This window comes from Mobula hypostoma, chromosome 19, assembly GCF_963921235.1.
Source record: "Mobula hypostoma chromosome 19, sMobHyp1.1, whole genome shotgun sequence".
Taxonomy (NCBI): Eukaryota; Metazoa; Chordata; class Chondrichthyes; order Myliobatiformes; family Myliobatidae; genus Mobula; species Mobula hypostoma.
Window position 1 is genome coordinate 62,905,112 of NC_086115.1, and position 22,967 is coordinate 62,928,078.

At 42.1% G+C, this 22,967-nt stretch overlaps 1 protein-coding gene across 6 annotated transcripts in view; it reads right to left on the minus strand.

Annotated features, from left to right (window-relative positions):
* The window catches only part of shtn1 (shootin 1), a 117,426-nt gene that overhangs the window by 73,988 nt on the left and 20,471 nt on the right, over positions 1-22,967 (minus strand). For 5 of the 6 annotated variants that reach the window (XR_010021041.1, XR_010021040.1, XR_010021039.1 and 2 more), the window contains exon 4: positions 9,215-9,309. Coding sequence is in view for 2 of the 6 variants with exons in the window: in XM_063072046.1 (XP_062928116.1) it covers positions 9,215-9,309 (95 nt within the window). In the remaining 4 variants the exon portion in view is untranslated. Of the gene's footprint in view, positions 1-9,214; positions 9,310-21,819; positions 21,889-22,967 lie in introns of all 6 variants that reach the window. The other variant, XM_063072047.1, reaches the window with a different exon arrangement.

Genomic DNA, 22,967 nt, shown 5'->3' on the forward strand with positions numbered 1-22,967 from the left:
AGTTTCATTCAGCTGTCATATATTGGAGAAAAAAGATTAAGAAATGCAATAATATTGGGTTCATGTTGTAAATGGACAAATTCTGAAATGACTCATGCTAGGGGAGTTTATGTTACTTTCCATTTTTATATTTTCTATTTATGATTTATAATTTAAATTTTTAATATTTACTATCGATTTGTAATCCAGGGAGCGGGAAGCGCAGAATCAAATATCGCTATGATGATTGTACGTTCTAGTATCAATTGTTTGGTGACAATAAAGTATAAAGTATAAAAGTAAATTATCTAATTTTTGAATCTAATATCTAATAATACAATTTCTTCCTGAGAGCTATTGTGCAGCTGAATAATGCTACACCCCAGCTTGCAAATGGCCTTTGAGTATTATGGACTATTAAAGTGAATTGTTGCATGTAAATATGGGATTTTTTAAATTAAGCCACACCACATGCATTGTAAATATCTGAGTAGCACTGCAATCTGATTTACTTGAGCAACAACAATAATGTTCTATTCTATTCTAATACCTAATTTTCAGTGATACAGTTAAAGCTCCAAAGTCAGCATCTTTTCAAACAATAATTAATCCTTCAAAATTGAACTTTTTTTATTAACTTTTTTAGTATGTAGTGACACATACAAAATGCTGGAGGAACTCAGTAGGTCAAGCAGCATCTATGGAGAGGAATAAACATTTTGGGCCAAGACCATTTATCAGAACTGTAATGGAATGGGGAAGATTCCAGACTTCTTTTTTGATTCAGTAAACGAATTGATGGAAAAAAATGTTCTTCATTATTATGAAGGTTGTGATGAACTCCTTTCCTGAATGCCTGACACATGTGTGCGAAAGTATTGGACAGTGCTGTTAGGTAGTGTGTTCTAAGACTTTGGCCTAATGACAATATTTTTCCAAATCATTCAAGTATATGACTGGGATAGATCACTAGAGGTGGTACTGTTTAAACAAGTCTATAGCCATTGCCTTTCGAAAGGTACTGTAAAAAAAAATCCTTGACAAGTTACTGGGGTACATGTTACTGATGATCCACACTGGGTATAGGCCACATCTTTTTGCCAATAGTTGTCCTGTAAATTCCTTTAGATGCAAATAGGTTACAGTAACATTCTGATTCTCAAACAGATCAACATCAGTGCTTCACAAAATGAATTTATACAATATGGCATCTGTTTAAAGTTGCAGTTATTTAGGCGTTAAGTCTATATGCTGACATTTCACTTTCTAAATCAGTAAAATTCTTAAAAAAAACATCATTTCACAGGAGGATAATAAGCCTATAGCTTCTGTCCTCTTCCTTGAAAACATCAGAATTAATTCCAAATAATTATATTGAGAGGACAAGTTATTAAGTAGAGATATGTTATTACAATCAAAATGCAGAATTAGCTCCTTAGGAAAAGATGCACCTAATGCCTTCATATCTAGCCCCTGAAGGTGTGATTTCAGCAATATCTTGGAGTAAGAGAGCTTGGAAATAGCACATATTATAAATAAAATGTGCCTGTGGTATTGTTCCAATCCGTTTTCTGATGAGAAAGCCAGAGTGCATTGACACGCAATCAACCACATATATAAATCACTCAAAAATTGGTGCATCTCTGATAAACCACCTACATAAAATTATAGTCTTCTATAAATTAATCAGAAATTGGGAGCAGCAATCCTCATTAGAAGCCATAGCTACGATCTCTTATTTACAATTTATACTGTAAAAATCAATGTTTCTGATGTAGCTATTTGTATTCAATATTTTGTGTGTCAAATCTCATTTTCTAATCAAAATCCTGGGAAATGCAGTTATGCAGTAAAGTTGATGTAACTTGTGCCAGAATGTATCATCTTTTAAATTACACAACTTATAGAATAATTTCCATTGGAAAAGTGCAATTGGAATTGAAATTGGAAAAATAAATTCAGGTAGCCAACTTCTAGGAGGTCTATCTTGTCTCTTCTTTCCAAGCGGATATTTTGCATTCAATAAACCAAGATGTACATAAAAATAATATTTTGTTTGACATTAGCGTTTGTGGAGAGACTGAATAACACTGAAGAACATGTTCTGGATTCGTGATGTGATTCAATGCACAATATGCACAAAACCCTCAGCCATCAGGCTCTTGAGAACCAAAGTGGATAACTTCACACACCCCAACACTGAACAGATTCCATAGTCCATGGACTCACTTTTAAGGACTATACAACTTGTGTTCTTAATATTTACTGCTTATTATTATTAATTTTTCTTTTCTTTTGTACTTGCCCAATTTGTTGTCGTTTGCATAATTATTGTTTGTCCGTCTTTGCTGTCTGCGGTTTTTCATTGATTCTATTGTTTCTTTCTATCTAAAGTTCAAAGTAAAATTTATTATCAGAGTACATACATGTCACTACATACAACCCTGAGAATCTTTTTCTGTAGCATGCTTCACAAATCTATAGAATAACTGTAAACTTTAACAATCAGAAACAGCTAACTATAAACAAACTGCAAATCCAGATATAAATAAATACCAATAAATAACGAGCATGAAATAACAATATAACAAAGTCCTTAAATGAGTGTAGCAAACCCCTTTTGTACAACAGCCTGATGGTTGAGGGGTAGTAAGTGTTCTTGAACCTGGTGGTGTGAGTCCTGAGGCACCTGTACCTTCTACCTGATAGCAGCAGTGAGAAAAGAGCACTGCCTGGGTGGTGAAGGTCTTTGATGATTGATGCTGCTTTCCCATGGAAATGTTTCATGCTGATGTGCTCGATGGTGGGAGGGCTTTATCTGTGATGTACTGGGCCGAATCCACTACCTTTTGTAGGATTTTCCATTCAAAGGCATTGGTGTACCCATACAGGCCATAATACAGCTAGTCAGCACACTTTTCACCACACATCTCTTGAAGTTTGCCAAGGTTTTCAATGACATGACAAACCTCCATATGCTTCTGAGGAAATAGAGGTACTGTCTTTGCAATAATATTTATATGATGGGTCCAGGACAGGTCCTCTGAGATAGTCACACCCAGGAATTCAAAGCTGCTGAGCCTCTCCATCTCTGGTCCTCCCCACCTCTGATCCTCCGATAATTACCTCTGGCTTCCTTCTCCTGAGCTGTACAATCACTTCCTTGGTCTTATTGACAGTGAGTGAGAGGTTGCCGTTATTACACCACTCAGCCAAGTTTTCAGTTTCCGCCTGTGTGCTGATTCATCACCACCTTTGATACGGTCCACAACAATGGTGTCATCAGCAAACTTGTATCTGGTGTTGGAGCTGTACTTAGCCACACAGTCACAAGTGTAAAGTGAGTAGAGCAGGGGGCTAAGTACACATCCCTGCAGTGCTCTTGTGCTGACAAAGATTGTGATTGTGAGTTTGTGAATGACCACAATAATATGAATCTCGGGGTACTACATGGTGACATACAGGTACTTTGATAATAAATTTACTTTGAACTTTGAAATTCATGCAACTCACACATTATCAAAGGGCATGTTAATGGAATTGTTTATCGCTCATCCCATCAGCAAGGAGTCCAGCTCTGTGAAGGCGAAGGCCATCGAAGCAGGTTGACATTGATTAAAAATACATGTGCATCCAAAGCAGGGATGCATTTGCTATAAATGTGACCCCCGGGCTCCCCCAGATCGTGTTCATTGAGTGAAACAACCTTCGGCCCTGCCAAACTGGGTAATCACATTTGTGTGGATACTGTGTAATGTACCCCCAGTTACAAACCCGCAACGCAAAACATCAGACAGTACACCATATGCAATTAAATGATTGAACTTTATGAATCTTAATACGGATATCGGGTTAGTAATGAAAATTAAAAAAAGGGCCCAAAGTCAAGTCAAAGTTCACATTGGAGCTCACTCAGTCGTCATTCTTCCACCATCGGTCTCCTCCGAATGTCGCCAACCTTCGGACCCTCAGATCCCAGTCCACTCTATCTGGTGGTCTACCAGCTCTCTCCACACACGTCTTCCCTTTTCATCTCTCCTCGACAAAAGACCACGAGAAAGCATCTTTCCAGACTCACAAGACACAGCACCAATCTCTTATTGGCTAACATGCATCCTGTTATCTCCAGCCATAACCCAAACATTGCTGCTACAGAGAAACCGCTACCTCAGCAGTGAAACATTTCAAAGAAGCCATTACATTATCCTTAGCAGTGAACTTTATAAAGAAGCCATTACATTAGCCTTAGCAGTGAAATATTTCAAAGAAGCCATTACATTAGCCTTCGCAGTGAACTTTATAAAGAAGCCATTACATTAGCAGTGAAACCTTACAGCGTGTTACATAAACATTGGGTGAAGCCATTGCAAAGGTTTTGGCCACAAATTGGAAGCCACTCCAAAGGTCACTTGAGAGTGTGGGTGTCCTGCTTTTCAGATTCAGCTCTGTATGACTTAGTTCTGAGTGAAGTGGACAAACCTACTCGGAGTCCCAAGAGGCCACCAAGTTCAGATGATAGGAGAAGCTGAAGAGGAGACCAACATGCGGTTTGAAGTCCAAGGACATGAATATATTTCGGCAAGAAGCTTACCAAGGTACAGCATCGCCAGCATTGGGGAAATTAACTCAGATGGTGGTGAGTGTGTGGAACAAGCTGCCAGCACAAGTGGAGTCAATTGCAAAGTTCAAAGTAAGTTTTATTATCAGGGAATATATATGTCACCACATACAACCCTGAGATTCTTTTTCCTGTGGGCATACTCTGCATTGTTATAGAATAGTAACGATTAACAGGATCAATGAAAGATCAAGTAGAATGTACAAGACAACAAACTGTGCGAATGTAAATATAAATAAACGGCATAAATAATGAGAGCATGAAATAACAAGATAAAGAATCCTTAAAGTGAGATCGTTGGTTGTGCGAATAACTCAATAGATGAGTGTAAATATCCTCTTTTGTTCAAGAGCCTGATGATTGAGGGATAGTAACTGTTCCTGAACCTGGTGGTGTGAGTCCTGACATTGCTGCACCTTCTAGCTGATGGCAGCAGCGAGAAATGGGCTGGGCCTGGGTGGTGAGGATCTTTGATGATGGCCAAAAAGAGGGAGACTACCTGGAAGGGAATTGGGATAATTAGATCTAAACATACTAAAGAGATAGGTGAGGGTTCAGCATCAATCATGATAAAGTCAGGATCAGAAAAAATAGCAGAGATGGAAGCAGTCATTCATACAGCATTCCTGCTGACGAATCCTCTCAAAAAAATTCAGTGGGGGGGTGAGAGAGGGAGGGGGAAGGGTATGTGAGAGAGCCGGGGGGGGAGAGCGGTATGGAGAGCGAGGGGAAGGGGTGTGGAGAGAGAGGGGGTGAAGAGAGAGGGGTGGGGAGGGGGAAGAAGGGGCAAGGGAGGGGGGAGATGGGGTGGAGGGAGGGTGGGAGGGTAGAGGCCCTTTGCTGCTAAGCAAAAGTTCCAGGCAAAGCACATTAAAGTTGCTGGTGAACGCAGCAGGCGAGGCAGCATCTATAGGAAGAGGTGCAGTCGACGTTTCGGGCCGAGACCCTTCGTCAGGACTAACTGAAAGAAGAGCTGGTAAGAGATTTGAAAGTTGGAGGGGGAGGGGGAGATTCAAAATGATAGGAGAAGACAGGAGGGGGAGGGATGGAGCCAAGAGCTGGACAGGTGATTGGCAAAGGGGATATGAGAGAATCATGGGACAGGAGGCAGGGATGGATCTGTCCCATGATCCTCTCATACCTCCTGTCCCATGATCCTCTCGTATCCCTTTTGCCAATCACCTGTCCAGCTCTTGGCTCCGTCCCTCCTCTTCCTGTCTTCTCCTATCATTTCGGATCTCCCCTTCCCCCTCTCAAATCTCTTACCAGCTCTTCTTTCAGTTAGTCCTGACGAAGGGTCTCGGCCCGAAACGTCGACTGTACTTCTTTCTAGAGATGCTGCCTGGCCTGCTGCGTTCACCAGCAACTTTAATGTGTGTTGCTTGAAATTCCAGCATCTGCAGAATTCCTCGTGTTTGAGTTCCAGGTAAAAATGTTTTACAAAGGTATTCAGCTTGAAATCACATCACACAGCTTGGGAAAGATGAATAGCTAAAAGAAATAAAGATTAAGCTAAACTTTCATCCATTTCTCACACCATACCATCAAATACACACTGTACACTAATGGTCATTAAAGGCAGTACAATCTTCCCTCTCCTATCCATTTGTTATTTGCTCTGTCGTATGATGTGGGCAATCATGGTCACATAACCAGTTGCTTATATGACCAACCAGCACCTGCTCCCATGGTTTCATGTGTCCCTGATGATGGGATTATGCAGGTATTACACCTTGTCCGAAGGTGACCTGCAGGCTAGCAGAGGGAAGGAGCACCTTATAACTCCTTTGGTAAAGATGTATCTCCACGCCTAATTCTCTATTTGGGCCTTTCAATATTCGATAGGTTTCAATGAGACCCTTCCTAATTCTTCTGAACTCCAGCGAGTACAGGCCCTCTGATCTCTAACATACTCTAGTCTTCCTTTCCTTTTGGAAACAGATAGAAGAAATGGAATTTTATGCTAATTTTCAACAAAGCACATTAATGTTGAAAGGGGTTTCTAAGTTGATTCATTCACTCATTTCCCAAACCAAGCTTGAAAAATGCAGTAACACAAGAGTGTGCAGATGCTGGAGTCTGGAACATAAAGCAATTCAGAGGATGAACCCCTTTCCTGTCACCGATTCTGCTCAACCTGCTGAACTCCTCCAGTAGATTGTTTATTGAAACAATATGGCATTCTCTTTAATTAACACTCCTAACATGAAAGTCAAGTTATCTAAATTGAATCCTCTAATTTCAAAGTGCACATATAATACTGCATTAATTAAGTTGGATAATGAATGTTATATTTTAGCATGAATTTTTAATCCAGCTTTTTATTTTTTGATTCCATTAATTTATGAAATGTGAAAAATAATTAAATTTCTGCCTCAGATTTTTTTTGTGAGCCTAACCTTCAGAGGTTTGACAGAATCAGTTAAATGTCTTTCTCCTGGAAATGATGAGTTTTCAGCTCGTACATTATGATATTTGACACATGTACCGCAGAAATGAATCAACTGAACTTTCAGGAAAGGCTTCCATTGTATTATCAATCACTTGCTGCAACAATTATAAGAATAAAAGGACTTAAACCCTTGGCTTGTGCTTATCAAGTGATCCTTTTTCTTACTTTACTAAGTCTATTCTCCATTCTGAAGATAATCTTATTCTTCAAGTTATTCAGACTGTTATTTTTGCGTCTTTCCAATCCTTAGCCTAGAATAGTAAGACTTGGCTCTTACTTTTTTGAAACACTTTCTTTCTTGAGTTGGAGTTAGCAAAAGTTAGGAGAAGCCCATTAGATTTTCACCAGCAACTTTGATGTATGTTGCTTGAATTTCCAGCATCTGCAGAATTCCTGTTGTTTGCGTTTAGATTCTCAAAGGTTGTTTGGTATGATATGAGCTCTGAGGTAAGATGCACAACTTCATTGACGGTTACTGGGTAGTTTCGAAATCATTTCCAAAATATGGTGAAGTACATGGTTTATTTGAAATTTCATAGGAGTTCGATAGCTTCCAACTGCAGGAAGATACCAGATTTTCTAGGACTGGTTGGGTGGCGAGTGGAAATACACCTCTACCAAGGTGCTCCTTCTCTCCATTAGCCTGAAGGTCACCCTTGGCTAAGGTGTAGCATCTGCTTAGCCCCATCCCACGACCAAATCAGGGTCACATGAAGCAGGTGGGGGATGATGGTGAAGCACCTGCATAGCCCCCTGATCAGGGTCATGTGAAGCCATAGGAGCAGGGCGTGGATGGTCGTATGAGCAGCTGCTCCATATCACAAGTCCTGGTTATGCAACCACTGATGTCAGGCAGACAATCTCTGAAGAGTATTGATAATGGCTGGGGTCACCCATCTTGTAAAGACACTGCTCAGAAGGTGGCAAACCAGTTCTGTAGGAAAATTTGCCATGAACAATCATGGTCATGGAAAGACAGTGATCGCCCATGTTATATGACACACACATAATGATGATGATAATGATGAGATAGAGAACATTAAGAGAATGTTTCCTATAGTGAGGGAATCTGGGATCAGAGTACACAGCCTCAGAGTAGAAGGATGTCCCTTTAGAACAAGATGAGGAGTAATTCCTTTAGCCAAAGAATGGTGAATCCGTGGAATTCATAAGACCATAAATATAGGAGCAGAAGTAGGCCATTTGGCCCATCAAGTCTGCTCCGCCATTCAATCGTGGGCTGATCCAATTCTTCCAGTCATCCCCACTCCCCTGCCTTCTCCCCGTACCCTCTGATGCCCTGGCTAATCAAGAACCTATCTATCTCTGCCTTAAATGCACCCAATGACTTGGCCTCCACAGCCGCTCGTGGTAACAAATTCCACAGATTTACCTCCCTCTGACTAAAGTAATTTCTCTGTATCTCAGTTCTAAAAGTATGTCCTTCAATCCTGAAGTCGTGCCCTTTTGTTGAAGAATCCACAGACGGCCAGCGGAGGCCAAATCATTGGGTATATTTAAAGCAGAGGTTCTTGATTAGTAAGGGCATCAAAAGTTATGGGGAGAAAGCGGGAGAAAGCAGGAGAATGGGGTTGAGAGGGACAATAAATTGGGCCATGATGGAATGGAGGAGAAACTGGAAGCGTTTGAATGGCTTAATTCTGTTCCTATGTCTTACGGTCTTTTGGTCTACTGTATATTGCAAAACTTTTCACTACGTTTTAAACTGACTAGCTAGGTCAAGGCCTAAGATGCGGTTGCATAGCATAGCAGTTAGTGCAACACTATTACATCTCAGGATGTCAGGGTTCAGAGTTCAACCTTGACATCCTCTTTAAGGAGTCTGCACGTCCTCCCCATGGAATGTCTGGGTTTTCTCCGGGGCTCCCATTTCCTCCCATAGCTCCAAAATGTAGCAGGTAGAAGGTTAATAGGTCATTGTAAATTGTCCCGTGATTAAGCTAGGGTTAAGTTGGGGATTATTGGGGGGGGGGTCACTGGGCACCGGGGCTTAAAGTACCAGTATTTATTTATTTAGAGCACTGTATCTCAAAATAAATAAAAACCACTTGGCTTAAAATTGGTCTTGAGAGGATGAAGAATTAAAGAGAGATAGGAAATTCTCATATTTATAATTCTGGAATATAGTTGGATATATGATATACCTTTGAAGCAAGTACTTCTGCAGTTTCACGGCAACTTTTCTCAATGTCAAGATGACTCTGAATTACATCGACTTCATTAATCACCATTTGCGAAACTGCAAACAAAAAACATTTACCTATTATCGCTTCACTTAGAGAAAACATTCAAATTACAGTAAGAAATTATCTTTTGGAAATAATTTTATGAGCTTCAATTCAAAGTATAAGGCGGAAAGCCTTCCACAGCAAGAAGGGGCTGGAAGACATCTGTAATCTTAACATGTTTAGAGGTAATCACAAACTGCAGCAGGAACGGGCCACTGAATCCACTTAACTAATTAACAGATGCTGTCACAGAGAAAACACAAATCAACACTGTTATTACAAGTGGCACATTTGAGTGGCATCTAATTATGACTTGATGAGCTTGATACTTGCATTATAATCACCACCACTGCATCCCATCAGAGCCTAAAAGCCTCTGATGGTGCTGACTTCCAGCAACTCCCCCCGAAACCTTCACAGTTTCTGCCAGTCTTCTTGGCAGGGCATCCCTCTCAGTTAATGGCACGTTCGGCATAATTACTGGTAGGCATTGTAAATAAACAGGATTGAAACTGAAATTGTACAAGTGCATAAGACAATCTGACACATCGAAAGTGGCAGGCTTAATTGAGAGTTTCTCTGACTGCTGGAGATCATTTATCACTATTTCTCTTAGGACAGTGATTATAACTGTGGAGACGGGCAGCATAATGGTATCAGACAAATGTGAGCATTGCTGACAGTGTAGTGAATTAAATTGTATCTACTCTCTGAAATGCCTTGATGAAAAGTACAAATGCCTTGGTGGTCTTATCATTACAGCACAATGATCATGTTGTCATCAACCTTGCCACTGTCAATTGAAAAGAAATGATTGTGTTGAGCCTTTCTATCACTGACTGTGAATAGAACCAATTTTCAGAGATCTATGAAATCATGTAATTGGGTAGAGAATGCAGCTGCTTCACGTACAAACTGGCCGCAGTAAACAGGAGTTGCACACAATGTATTCATGCCTAACTACAAATCAAAACTGCACACATCCCAAGATAATTTAGAGCTAGAAAAAATAGCTGGATCTCAGATTGGAGAGTTGGAATGTCACCAATGTTGATTTTCTTTTTCAATCCAAGCTTAATAAAGGCCAAGGTCATCTCTTAATAATACAGTTCTTCCGATTTCTGCTCACATCAACTTTACAACATTAATCCACATTCACCTATGTAATCCCAGTCCAAAAGCTAAACAAAATACCTACAAGACTACATTCAATTCTACTTAGACCCCATTGTTGTATGAATTTTAAATACATACAGCTGTCTAGGTAGTAAAGATGCTGTTCAATAATATTGGACCATGGTAGCATATGGTTTGTGTAAAGCTATTATAGCTTGGGGCGTCAGATGTTCCCAGTTCAATTCTGTCTCCTGCAAGGCGTCTGTACATCCTTCACATGGAATGCAATGGGTTTCTCTGGGCACTTTGCTTTCCTCCCACAGTCCAAAGATGTACCGGTTAGTCGGTTAATTGGTCATTGTAAATGGTCCTTTGATTAGGCTAGCGTCAATCAGGCATTGCTGGGTGGCAGGGCCCAAAGGACTGGAAGGGCCCATTCTGCACCATAGCTCAATAAATAAATAAATATTCTTTTACTGCTTTTGATTGTATCACTGAATTAGTCAATGCAAAAACACAACCTGCTTGCTATGTGAAAGTCTGGCAAACTAACCTGTCTTAATTCTTTCCTTTCACCACTCAGGCCTCTCTGCTCAACTTTACCTCAGTATGCTGTGGGCCACACAGTCAACCCACTGCTTACAGTCCAGGTAACTTCAGGTGCAGGGACTTTGTCTGAAAGACTGGCGTCCTGTCACACTCACCCTCAAAAATAGCAAATACTTTGTGATTCTGGTCAAGGACTACATCTGCAGCATGCTACCACCCACAATGGACCACCTACAATTCACCTACCAACACAACACATTGACAGATGACGCAATAGCCACAGCTTTACACACCGTCCTTACATACTTGGAGAAGACGGATGCTTATGTGAGAATGCTGTTCTTGGACTACAGTTCAGCATTCAACACCATAATTCCCTCCAGGCTTGACAAGAAGCTCAGAGACCTCAGCCTTCAACCTGCCTTGTGCAGCTGGATCCTGGACTTCCTGTCAGATCACCAGCAGGTGGTAAGAGTGGGCTCCCTCACCTCTGCCCCTCAACACAGGAGTCCCTCAGGACTGGGTCCTAAGCCCCCTCCTTTACCCTCTGTACACCCGTGACTGTGTCACCACTCACAGTTCCAATGTGCAAATTAAATTTGCAGATGATACTACATTAATTGGCCTTATCTCAAATAATAACGAGGCAGCCTGCAGAGAAGAAGTCATCACCCTGACACAGTGCTGTCAAGAAAACAACCTCTCCCTCAATGTCGCAAAAACAAAGGAGCTGATTGTAGACTACGGGAGGAATGGAGACAGGCTCACCCCTATTGACATCAATGGATCTGGGGTTGGGAGGTTGAACAGCTTCTCAGTATACCAAGTTCCTCAATATACACATTACTAAAGATCTAACTTGGTGTGTACATACTGGATGTGTGGTGAAAAAAAGTCACAATAGCGCGCCTCTCACCTCAGTCAGTTGAAGAAGTTCGGCATGAGTCCCTAAACCCTAAGGACTTTTACTGGGGCACAACTGAGAGCATCCTGACGGCCATATCATCCCTAGTATGGGAACTGTACTTCCTTCAGTCTCAGGACTCTGCAAATAGTGGTGCGGACAGCCCGGTGTATCTGTAGATGTGACATTTCTTTGAGCCCTTTTTACAGTGACGGGTGTGTAAAAATGGCCCAAAGGATCAGTGGGGACCTGAGTCATCCCAACCACAAACTGTTCCAGCTGCTACCATCTGGGAAACGGTACTGCAACATAAAAGCCAGGACCAACAGGCTCCGGGACAGCTTCTTCCACCAGACTGATTAATTCACACTGACACAATTGCATTTCTAAGCTATATTAACTGTTCGGTTGTATATCTTACTGTACATACTATTCATTACAAATTACTATAATTTGCACATTGCACATTCAGAGACGTAATGTTAAGATTTGTCACCTAAGAAGGATGTAAGAAATAAAGTCAATTCAATTCAATTTGATTTTAAAAAATCCTCTCCACATCCACTCTATCAAAACCTTTCCATATTTGATAGGTTTCAATGAGATCTCCCCTCATTCTTCTTAATTCCAGTGAGTAGGGAATAAAGTCCTAACCTATTCAACTTTTCTCTGTAACTGAGTTTCTCAAGTCCCGGCAACACCCTTATAAACCTTCTGTGCACTCTTTCAACCTTATTTATATCCCTCCTGTAATTTGGACCCTTTCCAATGCCATGAAATCATTTTTAGATAAGGGGCACACAAATTCTCATAGTTCTCCAAGTGCAGTCTGACAAATGCCTTGGAAACCTCAACGTACATTTTGCTTTGGTATTCTTGTCCTCTTGAAATGAATGCTAACACTTGATTTGTCTTCCTTATCACCGACTCATACAGCAAGCTACACTTCCTACAGGAGGACTACCAAGTCTCTTTGCACCTCTGTTTTTTTTTGGTGAATTTTTAACCTACTTATTCAGAGTCTACACCATTATTGTTAAGATGCATTGCCATACAGTTCCCTGAACGATATTCCATCTTCCATTTCTTTGCCCATTCTCCCAGTCTGTCTGTCCTTCAGCAGATTCCCTGCTTCCCCAACGCTATCTGTCCTCCACCTATCTTCGAACCGTCTGCAAACATCACCACAAAGCCATTACGAAACCTCACTGTTATGAAAGACCTACATTAGTTCCATGTTTTCGCTAACAGAAGGTGTTTTCGCTGTTACGAAAAAAGCAGCACGTGAAAAAATCAGCGCGCGATAAAAGGCAGTGCGTGCCCCGAGCAGCCACTCTCCCCCAGATTCGGAACGGCATTCTCGCCGGCATTGCTTAAACACGTGCCTGTGAGCAGCCGTTAGCAAGATGAGTTCTAAGGTGTTGGAAAAGCCTAAAAGAGCTCGTAAGGGTGTTACACTTAGCGTAAAACTAGACATAATGAAGCGTTTTGACCGTGGTGAACGAAGTAAGGACTAAGTGAGTTTGGCTTATGGAAGTTGACGAAGATGATGTTGAACAGGTTTTGGCATCTCATGACCAAGAGCTGATAGATGAAGAGCTGATGCAATTGGAAGAGGAAAGGATAACAATCGAAACCGAATGCAATAGCGAAAGTGAAGCAACTGCGTGAGATTTTCACTGCAATGATAAAGTACCACTTTAATTTTGAAAGGGTATGTCGGTTTAGGGGATATTTGCAGGATGGTTTGAGCGCTTACAAAGAACTGTATGATAGAAAAATGCGTGAGGCTCAGCAGTCAAGCAAGCCTTCCACATCAGCCACAGCAGATGACGAACCTCGACCTTCGACGTCGAGGCAGGCAGTCATAGGAGAAGATGAGCCGCCTGCTCTAATGGAAACAGATGACACCCCAGTGTCCCACCACCCCAACCCCCAGGCCGCGGACAGATACTGATTCGCGGAGAATGCAGCGGTAGCCAGGAGGCACACAGTACAACTTTAAGAAAAAAGCCAAAATAAACATGCTAATTAATTAGGTGCCACCGACACGTAATTGTCGGCCCAGATCAGAGGCGATACAATTGGCAATCACCTCTGATCTGGCCAGACATTTACGTGCCGGGCAGCACCTAATTAATTAGCATGTTTATTTCGGCATTTTTCTTAAAGATGTGCTGCGTGCCTCCCGGCTACTGCTGTACCCTTGCAATGCTTCGCGGACCGGTATCGAGTCGCTGACTGGAGGGTGGGGGCCACTGCACCACCCATCCTGCGACGACTCAGTCTAACACACCATCATCAGTGTGCTCGCTGTCTTCCCGATTCCCGTGACACTACACTGTACACACATTATTTCTACTTTATATAGGTTGTGTATTTTTATGTGTTATTTGGTATGATTTGGCAGCTTTATAGCTTAAAGGTTACTGGAGAAAGTGTTTTTGCCGACGGCGCTTGCATGAGATTTTCGCTACAGAGATCTGTGCAGGCAATTGTTGTAGAGAAGTATTTCTACTTTATATAGGCTGTGTATTTATCATATCATTCCTGCTTTTACTATATGTTACTGTTGTTTTCGGTTTTGTGTGTTATTTGGCATGATTTGGTAGGTTATTTTTGGGTCTGCGAACGCTCACAAAATTTTCCCATATAAATAAATGGTAATTGCTTCTTCGCTTTACGACATTCCAGCTTACGAACCGTTTCATAGGAACGCTCTACCTTCGGATGGCGGGGGAAACCTGTACTCCAAATTCGGCCTCACCAATGCCTTATACAACCCTACCATGACATTCCAATTCTTGTACTCTGTACTTTGATTTTTAAAGGCCAAAGTACCAAAAGCTCTCTTTACGACCCTATCTACCTGCGAAGCCACTTATAGGGAATTTTGTATCTGTATTCCCAGATCCCTCTGTTCTACTACACTCCTCCGTGCCCTACCATTTACCTTGTATGTCCTACCTTGGTTTGTCCTTCCAAAGTGCAATACCTCACACTTGTCTGTATTAAACGCAATCTACCATTTTTTAGCCCATTTTTCCAGCTGATCCAAATCCCTCTACAAGCTTTGAGAACCTTCCTTATTGTCCACTACACCTCCAATCTTTGTATCATCAGCAAATTTGCTGATCCAACTTTCCACATTATCATCCAGATCATTGATATAGATGACAAATGACAATGCACCCAGCACTGATCCCTGTGGCACACCGCTAGTCACAGGCCTCCACTCAGAGAAGCAATCCTCCACTACCACTCTCTGGCTTCTTCCATTGAGCCAATGTCTAATCCAATTTACTACTTCTCCATGTATACCTAGTAACTCAATCTTGCTAACTAACCTCCCATGCGGGACATTGTTAAAGGCCTTACCGAAGTCCATGTAGACAACATCCACTGCCTTCCCTTCATCCACTTTCTTGGTAACCTACTCGAAAAACTCTACTAGATTTGTTAAACATGACCTACCACGTACATAGCCATGTGGACTCTCCCTAATAAGTCCCTGTCTATCCAAATACTTGTAGATCCTATCTCTCAGTACTCCTTCCAATAATTTACCTACTACTGACGTTAAACTTACCGGCCTATAATTTCCCGGATTACTTTTAGAGCCTTTTTTAAATAACAGAACAACATGAGCTATCCTCCAATCCTCCGGCACCTCACCTGTAGATACCGACATTTTAAATATATCTGCCAGGGCCCCTGCAATTTCAAAACTAGTCTCCTTCAAGGTCCGAGGGAATACCCTGTCAGGCCCTAGGGATTTATCTACTCTACTCTGCCTCATGATAGCAAGCACCTCCTCTTCCTCAATCTGTATAGGTTCCATGACCTCACTACTTGTTTGCCTTACTTCTATTGACTCCATGCCAGTTTCCTTAGTAAATACAGATGCAAAAAGCCCATTTAAGATCTCCCCCATTTCTTTTGGTTCCATACATAGCAGACCACTCTGATCTTCAAGAGGACCAATTTTATCCCTTACTATCCTTTTGCTAATAATATACCTGTAGAAGCTCTTTGGATTATCCTTCACCTTGACTGCCAAAGCAACCTCATGTCTTCTTTTAGCCCTCCTGATTTCTTTCTTAAGTTTTTTTTGCACTTTTTATACTCCTGAAGTACCTTATTTGCTCCCTGTTTCCTATACATGTCATACATCTCTCTCTTCTTCTTTATCAGAGTTCCAATATCCCTTGAGAACCAAGGTTCCTTATTCTTATTCACTTTGCCTTTAATCTTGACAGGAACATACAAACTCTGCACTCTCAAAATCTCTCCTTTGAAGGCCTCCCACTTACCGGTCACATCCTTGCCAGAGAACCACCTGTCCCAATTCACGCTTTTTAGATCTTTTCTCATTTCTTCAAATTTGGCCTTTTTTCCAGTTTAGAACCTCAACCCTAGGACCAGATCTATCCTTGTCCATGATCAAGTTGAAACTAATGGTGTTATGATCACTAGAGCCAAAGTGTTCCCCTACACGCACTTCCATCATCTGCCCTAACTCATTTCCTAATACAAGATCTATTATTGCATCCTCTCCAGTTGTTACCTATATATATTGATTTAGAAAACTTTCCTGAACACATTTTACAAACTCTAACCTGTCTAGACCTTTAACAGTATGGGAATCCCAATCAACATGTGGAAAGTTAAAATCCCCTACTATCACAACTTTATGTTTCCTGCAGTTGTCTGCAATCTCTCTGCAGATTTGCTCCTCCAATTCTCGCTGACTATTGGGTGGTCTATAATACAATCCCATTAACGTGGTCATACCTTTCCTGTTTCTCAGCTCCATCCGTACGGCCTCGGTAGACAAGCCTTCTAATCTGTGCTGCCTGAGCACTGCTGTAACATTTTCACTGACTAGCAATGCCACTGGCCCCCCCCCCGACCCTTCATTCCTCTGCCTTGATCACATCTAAAACATTGGAAAGTAATTGATTTACTTGTTGATTTATTATTATTATTTTATTTATTATTATTTTTTCTCTCTGCTGGATTATGTATTGCATTGAACTGTTGCTGCCGCTAAATTAACAAATTTCACGTCACATGCTGGTGACAATAAACCTGATTCTGGTTCCAATTCTTATTCTAGGGGATTCTGCGGATGCAAAAAGGAAACACGGATGGTAGTTTGCCTCCCAGGTGCCAGGTTCCGCGATGTTTCTGAATGCATCCACGATATCCTGAAAAGGGAGGGTGACCAGCCAGAAGTTGTGGTTATATATTAGTACCAACAACATAGGTAACATATGAGTGAGTTTGATGTTCTAGAGCACGTTGATATTAAGGGAGAGGAGGTGTTGAAGTTGTTAAAATACATTAGGACGGATAAGTCCCTGGGCCCTGACAGAATATTCCCCAGGCTGCTCCATGAGGTGAGGGAAGAGATTGCGGAGCCTCTGGCTAGGATCTTTATGTCCTCGTTGTCCACGGGAATGGTACCGGGGGATTGGAGGGAGGCGAATGTTGTCCCCTTGTTCAAAAAAGGTAGTAGGGATAGTCCGGGTAATTATAGACCAGTGAGCCTTACGTCTGTGGTGGGAAAGCTGTTGAAAAAGATTCTTAGAGATAGGACCTCTGGGCATTTAGAGAATCATGGTCTGATCAGGGACAGTCAGCATGGCTTTGTGAAGGGCAGATCGTGTCTAACAAGCCTGATAGAGTTCCTTGAGGTGACCAGGCATATAGATGAGGGTAGTGCAGTGGATGTGATCTGCATTTATTTTAGTAAGGCATTTGCCCAGGTTCCACACGATAGGCTTATTCAGAAAGTCAGAAGGCATGGGATCCAGGGAAGTTTGGCCAGGTGGATTCAGAATTGGCTTGTCTGCAGAAAGCGAAGAGTCGTGGTGGAGGGAGTACATTCAGATTGGAGGATTGTGACTAGTGGTGTCCCACAAGGATCAGTTCTGGGACCTCTACTTTTCATGATTTTTATTAACGACCTGGATGTGGGGGTAGAAGGGTGGGTTGGCAAGTTTGCAGATGACACAAAGGTTGGTGGTGTTGTGGATAGTTGTAGAGGATTGTGAAAGCTTGCAGAGAGACATTGAGAGGATGCAGAAGTGGGCTGAGGAGTGGCAGAAGGAGTTCAACCCGGAGAAGAGTGAGGTGGTACACTTTGAAAGGACAAACTCCAAGGCAGAGTACAAGGTAAATGGCAGGATACTTGGTAGTGTGGAGGAGCAGAGGGATCTGGGGGTACATGTCCATAGATCCCTGAAAGTTGCCTCACAGGTGGATAGGGTAGTTAAGAAAGCTTATGGGGTGTTAGCTTTCATAAGTTGAAGGATAGAGTTTAAGATTCGCGATGTAATGATGCAGCTCTATAAAACTCTGGTTAGGCTACACTTGGAGTACTGTGTCCAGTTCTGGTCGCCTCACTATAGGAAGGATGTGGAAGCATTGGAAAGGGTACAGAGGAGATTACCAGGATGCTGCCTGGTTTAGAGAGTGTGGATTATGATCAGAGATTAAGGGAGCTGGGGCTTTACTCTTTGGAGAGGAGGATGAGAGGAGACATGATAGAGGTGTACAAGATGATAACAGGAATAGATAGAGTGGATAGCCAGCGCCTCTTCCCCAGGGCACTACTGCTCAATACAAGGGGACATGGCTTTAAGGTAATGGGTGGGAAGTTCAAGGGGGATATCAGAGGAAGGTTTTTTACTCAGAGAGTGGTTGGTGTGTGGACTGCACTGCCTGAGTCAGTGGTGGAGGCAGATACACTCGTGAAGTTTAAGAGACTACAAGACAGGTATATGGAGGAATTTAAGGTGGGGGCTTATATGGGAGGCAGGGTTTGAGGGTCGGCACAATATTGTGGGCCAAAGGGCCTGTACTGTGCTGTATTATTCTATGTTGGTAGAAAAAGGGAAGGAAGCTGAGTAGCAGGACCTCAAGGGCAGTAAACTCTGTGCCACCTGACAGAGACATTAGGAATAGAATGAGGTGGCAGATGAATGCATGGCTGAAGAACTGGAGCAGGGGACAGGGATTCAGATTTCTGGAAAATTGGGACCTCTTCTGGGGAAGGTGGGGCCTGCATAAAAGGGACAGGTTGAACTTGAATTTGGAAGCGGGGCAATATTCTTTTGGACAGGTTTACTAAGCTGTTGGGAGTGGTCTCAATTAATATGGCATGGGAATGGGAACCAGTCTGATAGAGCTGAGGATGAGCCAGCAGGTTTACAAGTAGATGATGTGTGTAACATGAATGTAGGGAAGGACAAGCCAATGATTGGATACAACTGCAGATAAAGCAAAGAGTTAAATTGTACCACAGAGGCAAAATTTAAAAGGGTGAAGAATGCAGGACTGAAGGTGCTGTATTTAAATATGCGTAGCATTTGGAATAAGGTGGACGAGCTCATGGCACAATTAGAGATTGGTCAGTATGACATTGTGGGCATCACTGAGTCGTGGTTGAAATAAGGCCATAGTTGGGAGCATAACATTAAAGGATATACTTTGTATCGTAAGGACAGGTAGGAAGGCATAGGCAGTGGTGTGGCTCTCTGGTAAGGAATGGAATTACATCTTTAGAAAGAGGTAACTTTGGGTCAGAGAATGCTGAATCTTTGTGGGTGGAACTAAGTTACTGCAAGGATAACCAAAAAACTATAATGGGAATCATATATAGGCCTCCAACTGGAAGCCAAGCTATGGACTTGAGATTACAAAGGGAGATGGAAAAAACATCCAATAAGTGTAAAGGCACAATTGTAATGGGGTCTTCAATATGTAAGGGGATTGGGCAAATCAGGTTGGTGTCAGATCACAAGAGCTTAATGCCTACAAGATGGCTTTTTAGAACAGCTTGTGCCTGAGCCTACTCGGGGAAAGGGCTATCTTAGATCAGTCATGGCATCAAAGGATATGGTGAGAAGGCACATATATGGGGTTGAGTGGGATCCGGGATTAGCCATGAAAGAATGGCGGAACAGACTCGATGGGCTGAATGGCCTCATTCTGTTCCTATGTCTTCTGGTCTTCTTGAATGAATGCTAGCATCACATTTGCCTTCCTCACCACTGACTCAATCTGCAAACTAACATTTAGGGAATCATGCACAAGGACTCCCAATACCCTTTGCACATCAGATTTTTAAATTTTTCTCCATTTAGAAAATGGTCTACGCTTTTATTTATTCAAAGTGCATGGCCATACACTTCCCGACAGTGTGTTCCATCTGTCACTTCTGTGACCATTCTCCTTATCTGTTTAAGTCCTTCTGCAGTCTCCCTGCTTCCTCAACACAATCTGTCCCTCCACCGATCTTCACATCATCTGCAAATTTGGCCACAAAGCCATCAATTACATCATCTATTTAATAGACTTGCAACACAAAAAGAATCGGTCCCAATACTGACCTCTCCAGAACACCACTGGTCACCAGCAGTCAATCAGAAAAGGTATCCGAAATTCCTATTCTTGGCCGCCTGCCAATCAGCCAATGCTCTATGCATGCTACTACCTTTTCTGTTATACCATGGGCTCTTATGTTGCTAAGCAACCTCATGTGTGGCACCTTGTCAAAGGCCTTCTGAAAACCCAAGTACAGAACATCTATCGATTCCCCTTTGTCTAGCTGACTGGTTATTTCCTCAAGGAATTCTAACAGATTTGTCATGCAAGATTTCCACTTCAGGAAACCATGCTGACTATGGCCTATTTTATCATGCGCCTTCAAGTGCCGTAAAACCACATCCTTAACAATCAACTCAATATCTTCCCAACCACTGAGATCAGATGAACTAGTCGGTAATTTCCCTTCTTCTGTCTCTCCTGTCCTCTTTAAACCCTTCCACTCTCACGGTAACCTATGTCCTCTAGTTTTAGACTCCCCTACCTTGGGAAAACGACTGTGACCATCTCTCCACTCAATGCCACACCTACCGTTAAAAACCTCCACAGGAACATCCCTCAATCTCCTTTCATACAGTGAAAATATCCCAGCCTATCCAATCTCTCCTCACAACTTAAGCCTTGTAGTGCAGGAAATATTCCTGTCAATTATTTTTTGGTATTCCTTCCAGCTTAATCACTTCTTTTCTATATCATCATCATTATTATGTGCCATGTTGAATCACATGGGCAATCATGATCTCGTTACCATGATTGTTCTTGACCAAATTTTTCCACAGAAGAGGTTTCCATTGCCTTCTTCTGGGCAGTGTCTTTACAAGACGGGTGCCCCCAGCCGATACCAATACTCTTCAGAGATTGCCTGTCTGGCGTCAGTGGTCACATAACCAGGGCTTGTGATACACACCAGCTGCTTATACGACTATCCTCTACCTGTTTCCATGGCTTCTAGTGACCCTGATTTTGGGGTTGGGGTTGGGGTGGGTGGGGGCTAATCAGGTGCTACACTTTGCCCAAGGGTGACCTGCAGGCTAGCGGAGGGAAGGAGCACCTTATACCTCCTTTGGTAGAGATGTACCTCCACCCTAAAATGCCAATGAATCTTTTCAATGAACATGCTGATTAGAACGACACACAATGCTCTATGTGCAGCCTAACCAAAGATCTCTACAACTATAATATAATGTTCCAAATCTTGTGCTCGACACCTTGGCTGGTGAAAGGAAACATGCCATTTGTCTTCTTCACTACTCTATCTGTGTCACCGCTTTCTGTAAGCTCTGTACTTGTGCCCAGTCTTGCTGTTCAGTGATGCTACCATTCCTTGTGTATGTCCCAACCTTCCCAAAAGAATATCACTTTGCACTTAAATTCTGTCACCCACTTCCCAATTTTATCTTGATTGTCACCTTAGATAACCTTCTTTACTGCCTACTATACCACCAGCTTTAGTGTTGAGCAGTAGAGGATGCTCGTCAATCTGCATCTCAGCAGCAAGAACCATTCCAACAGAGACATGAATTGAACAAAGTTCCTGAACACTACAAATCCCACTAACCTCTGAAATCCTCTCCATGCAACAAGAACTATTTCTCCATTCCCACTTCCAATGTTGAGGTTGTGTTGCCTAGAGGTTAAGCATAATTGTCATTCAAGTGCAGCTTCTTTGTACAAAACCAATAAAAGCTCTTTAACATCAAATGTAAGATTGGACAGTAGAAAGATTGGTTAGTAGGTCATTGTAAATTCTCCCATGATTAGGCTAGGGTTAAACCAGGGTTTCTGGGTGGTGTGGCTCAAAGGGCCTGTTCAATGATAGATAGATAAAGACCATAAAATTCAGGAGCAGAATTTGCTACCTAGCCCAGAGTTTACCCTACCATTCGATCATGGATGATATGTTTTCCCCTCAATCCCATTCCCACATGTTTTCATGCAGCAATTGGAATGCATAGGAAGAGAATTGAAATGCACAGGAAGGGAATTGGAATGCACAGGAAGAGAATTGGAATGCACAGGAAGGGAATTGGAATGCACAGGAAGAGAATTGGAATGCACAGGAAGGGAATTGGAATGCACAGGAAGAGAATTGGAATGCACAGGAAGGGAATTGGAATGCACAGGAAGAGAATTGGAATGCACAGGAAGAGAATTGGAATGCACAGGAAGGGAATTGGAATGCACAGGAATGGAATTGGAATGCACAGGAAGAGAATTGGAATGCACAGGAAGGGAATTGGAATGCACAGGAAGGGAATTGGAATGCACAGGAAGGGAAGAAGCTGCAGAGCGTAGTGGTTTCTGCCCAATACATCATGGGTGCATCCCTCTCCACTATCAGTGTAACTACAAAATGTGCTACTTCAAGAAGGCAACATCCATCAACACAGATCTCCACTGTCCGGGCCACACCATCTTTTCGCAGTTACCAGTGGGTAGGAGATCAGAAGCCTGAAGTTCCACACTACTAGGCACAAGAAAAGCTACTTCCCTTCAACAATTTGGTTCTGACCCAACTAGCAAAACCCTAATCAATACATTTTAACAACACCACGACTAGTTTGATCAGTTTGCCTTAAAATTGACTATCTTTTTGTTCCAATTGTGTATAATCATTGTTTCATTTACGTTTATCTTGTGAATGCTGCTTATTTAATGCAATGTTCCTGCAATGCTGCTGCAAGTAAGTTTTTCATTGCACCTTTG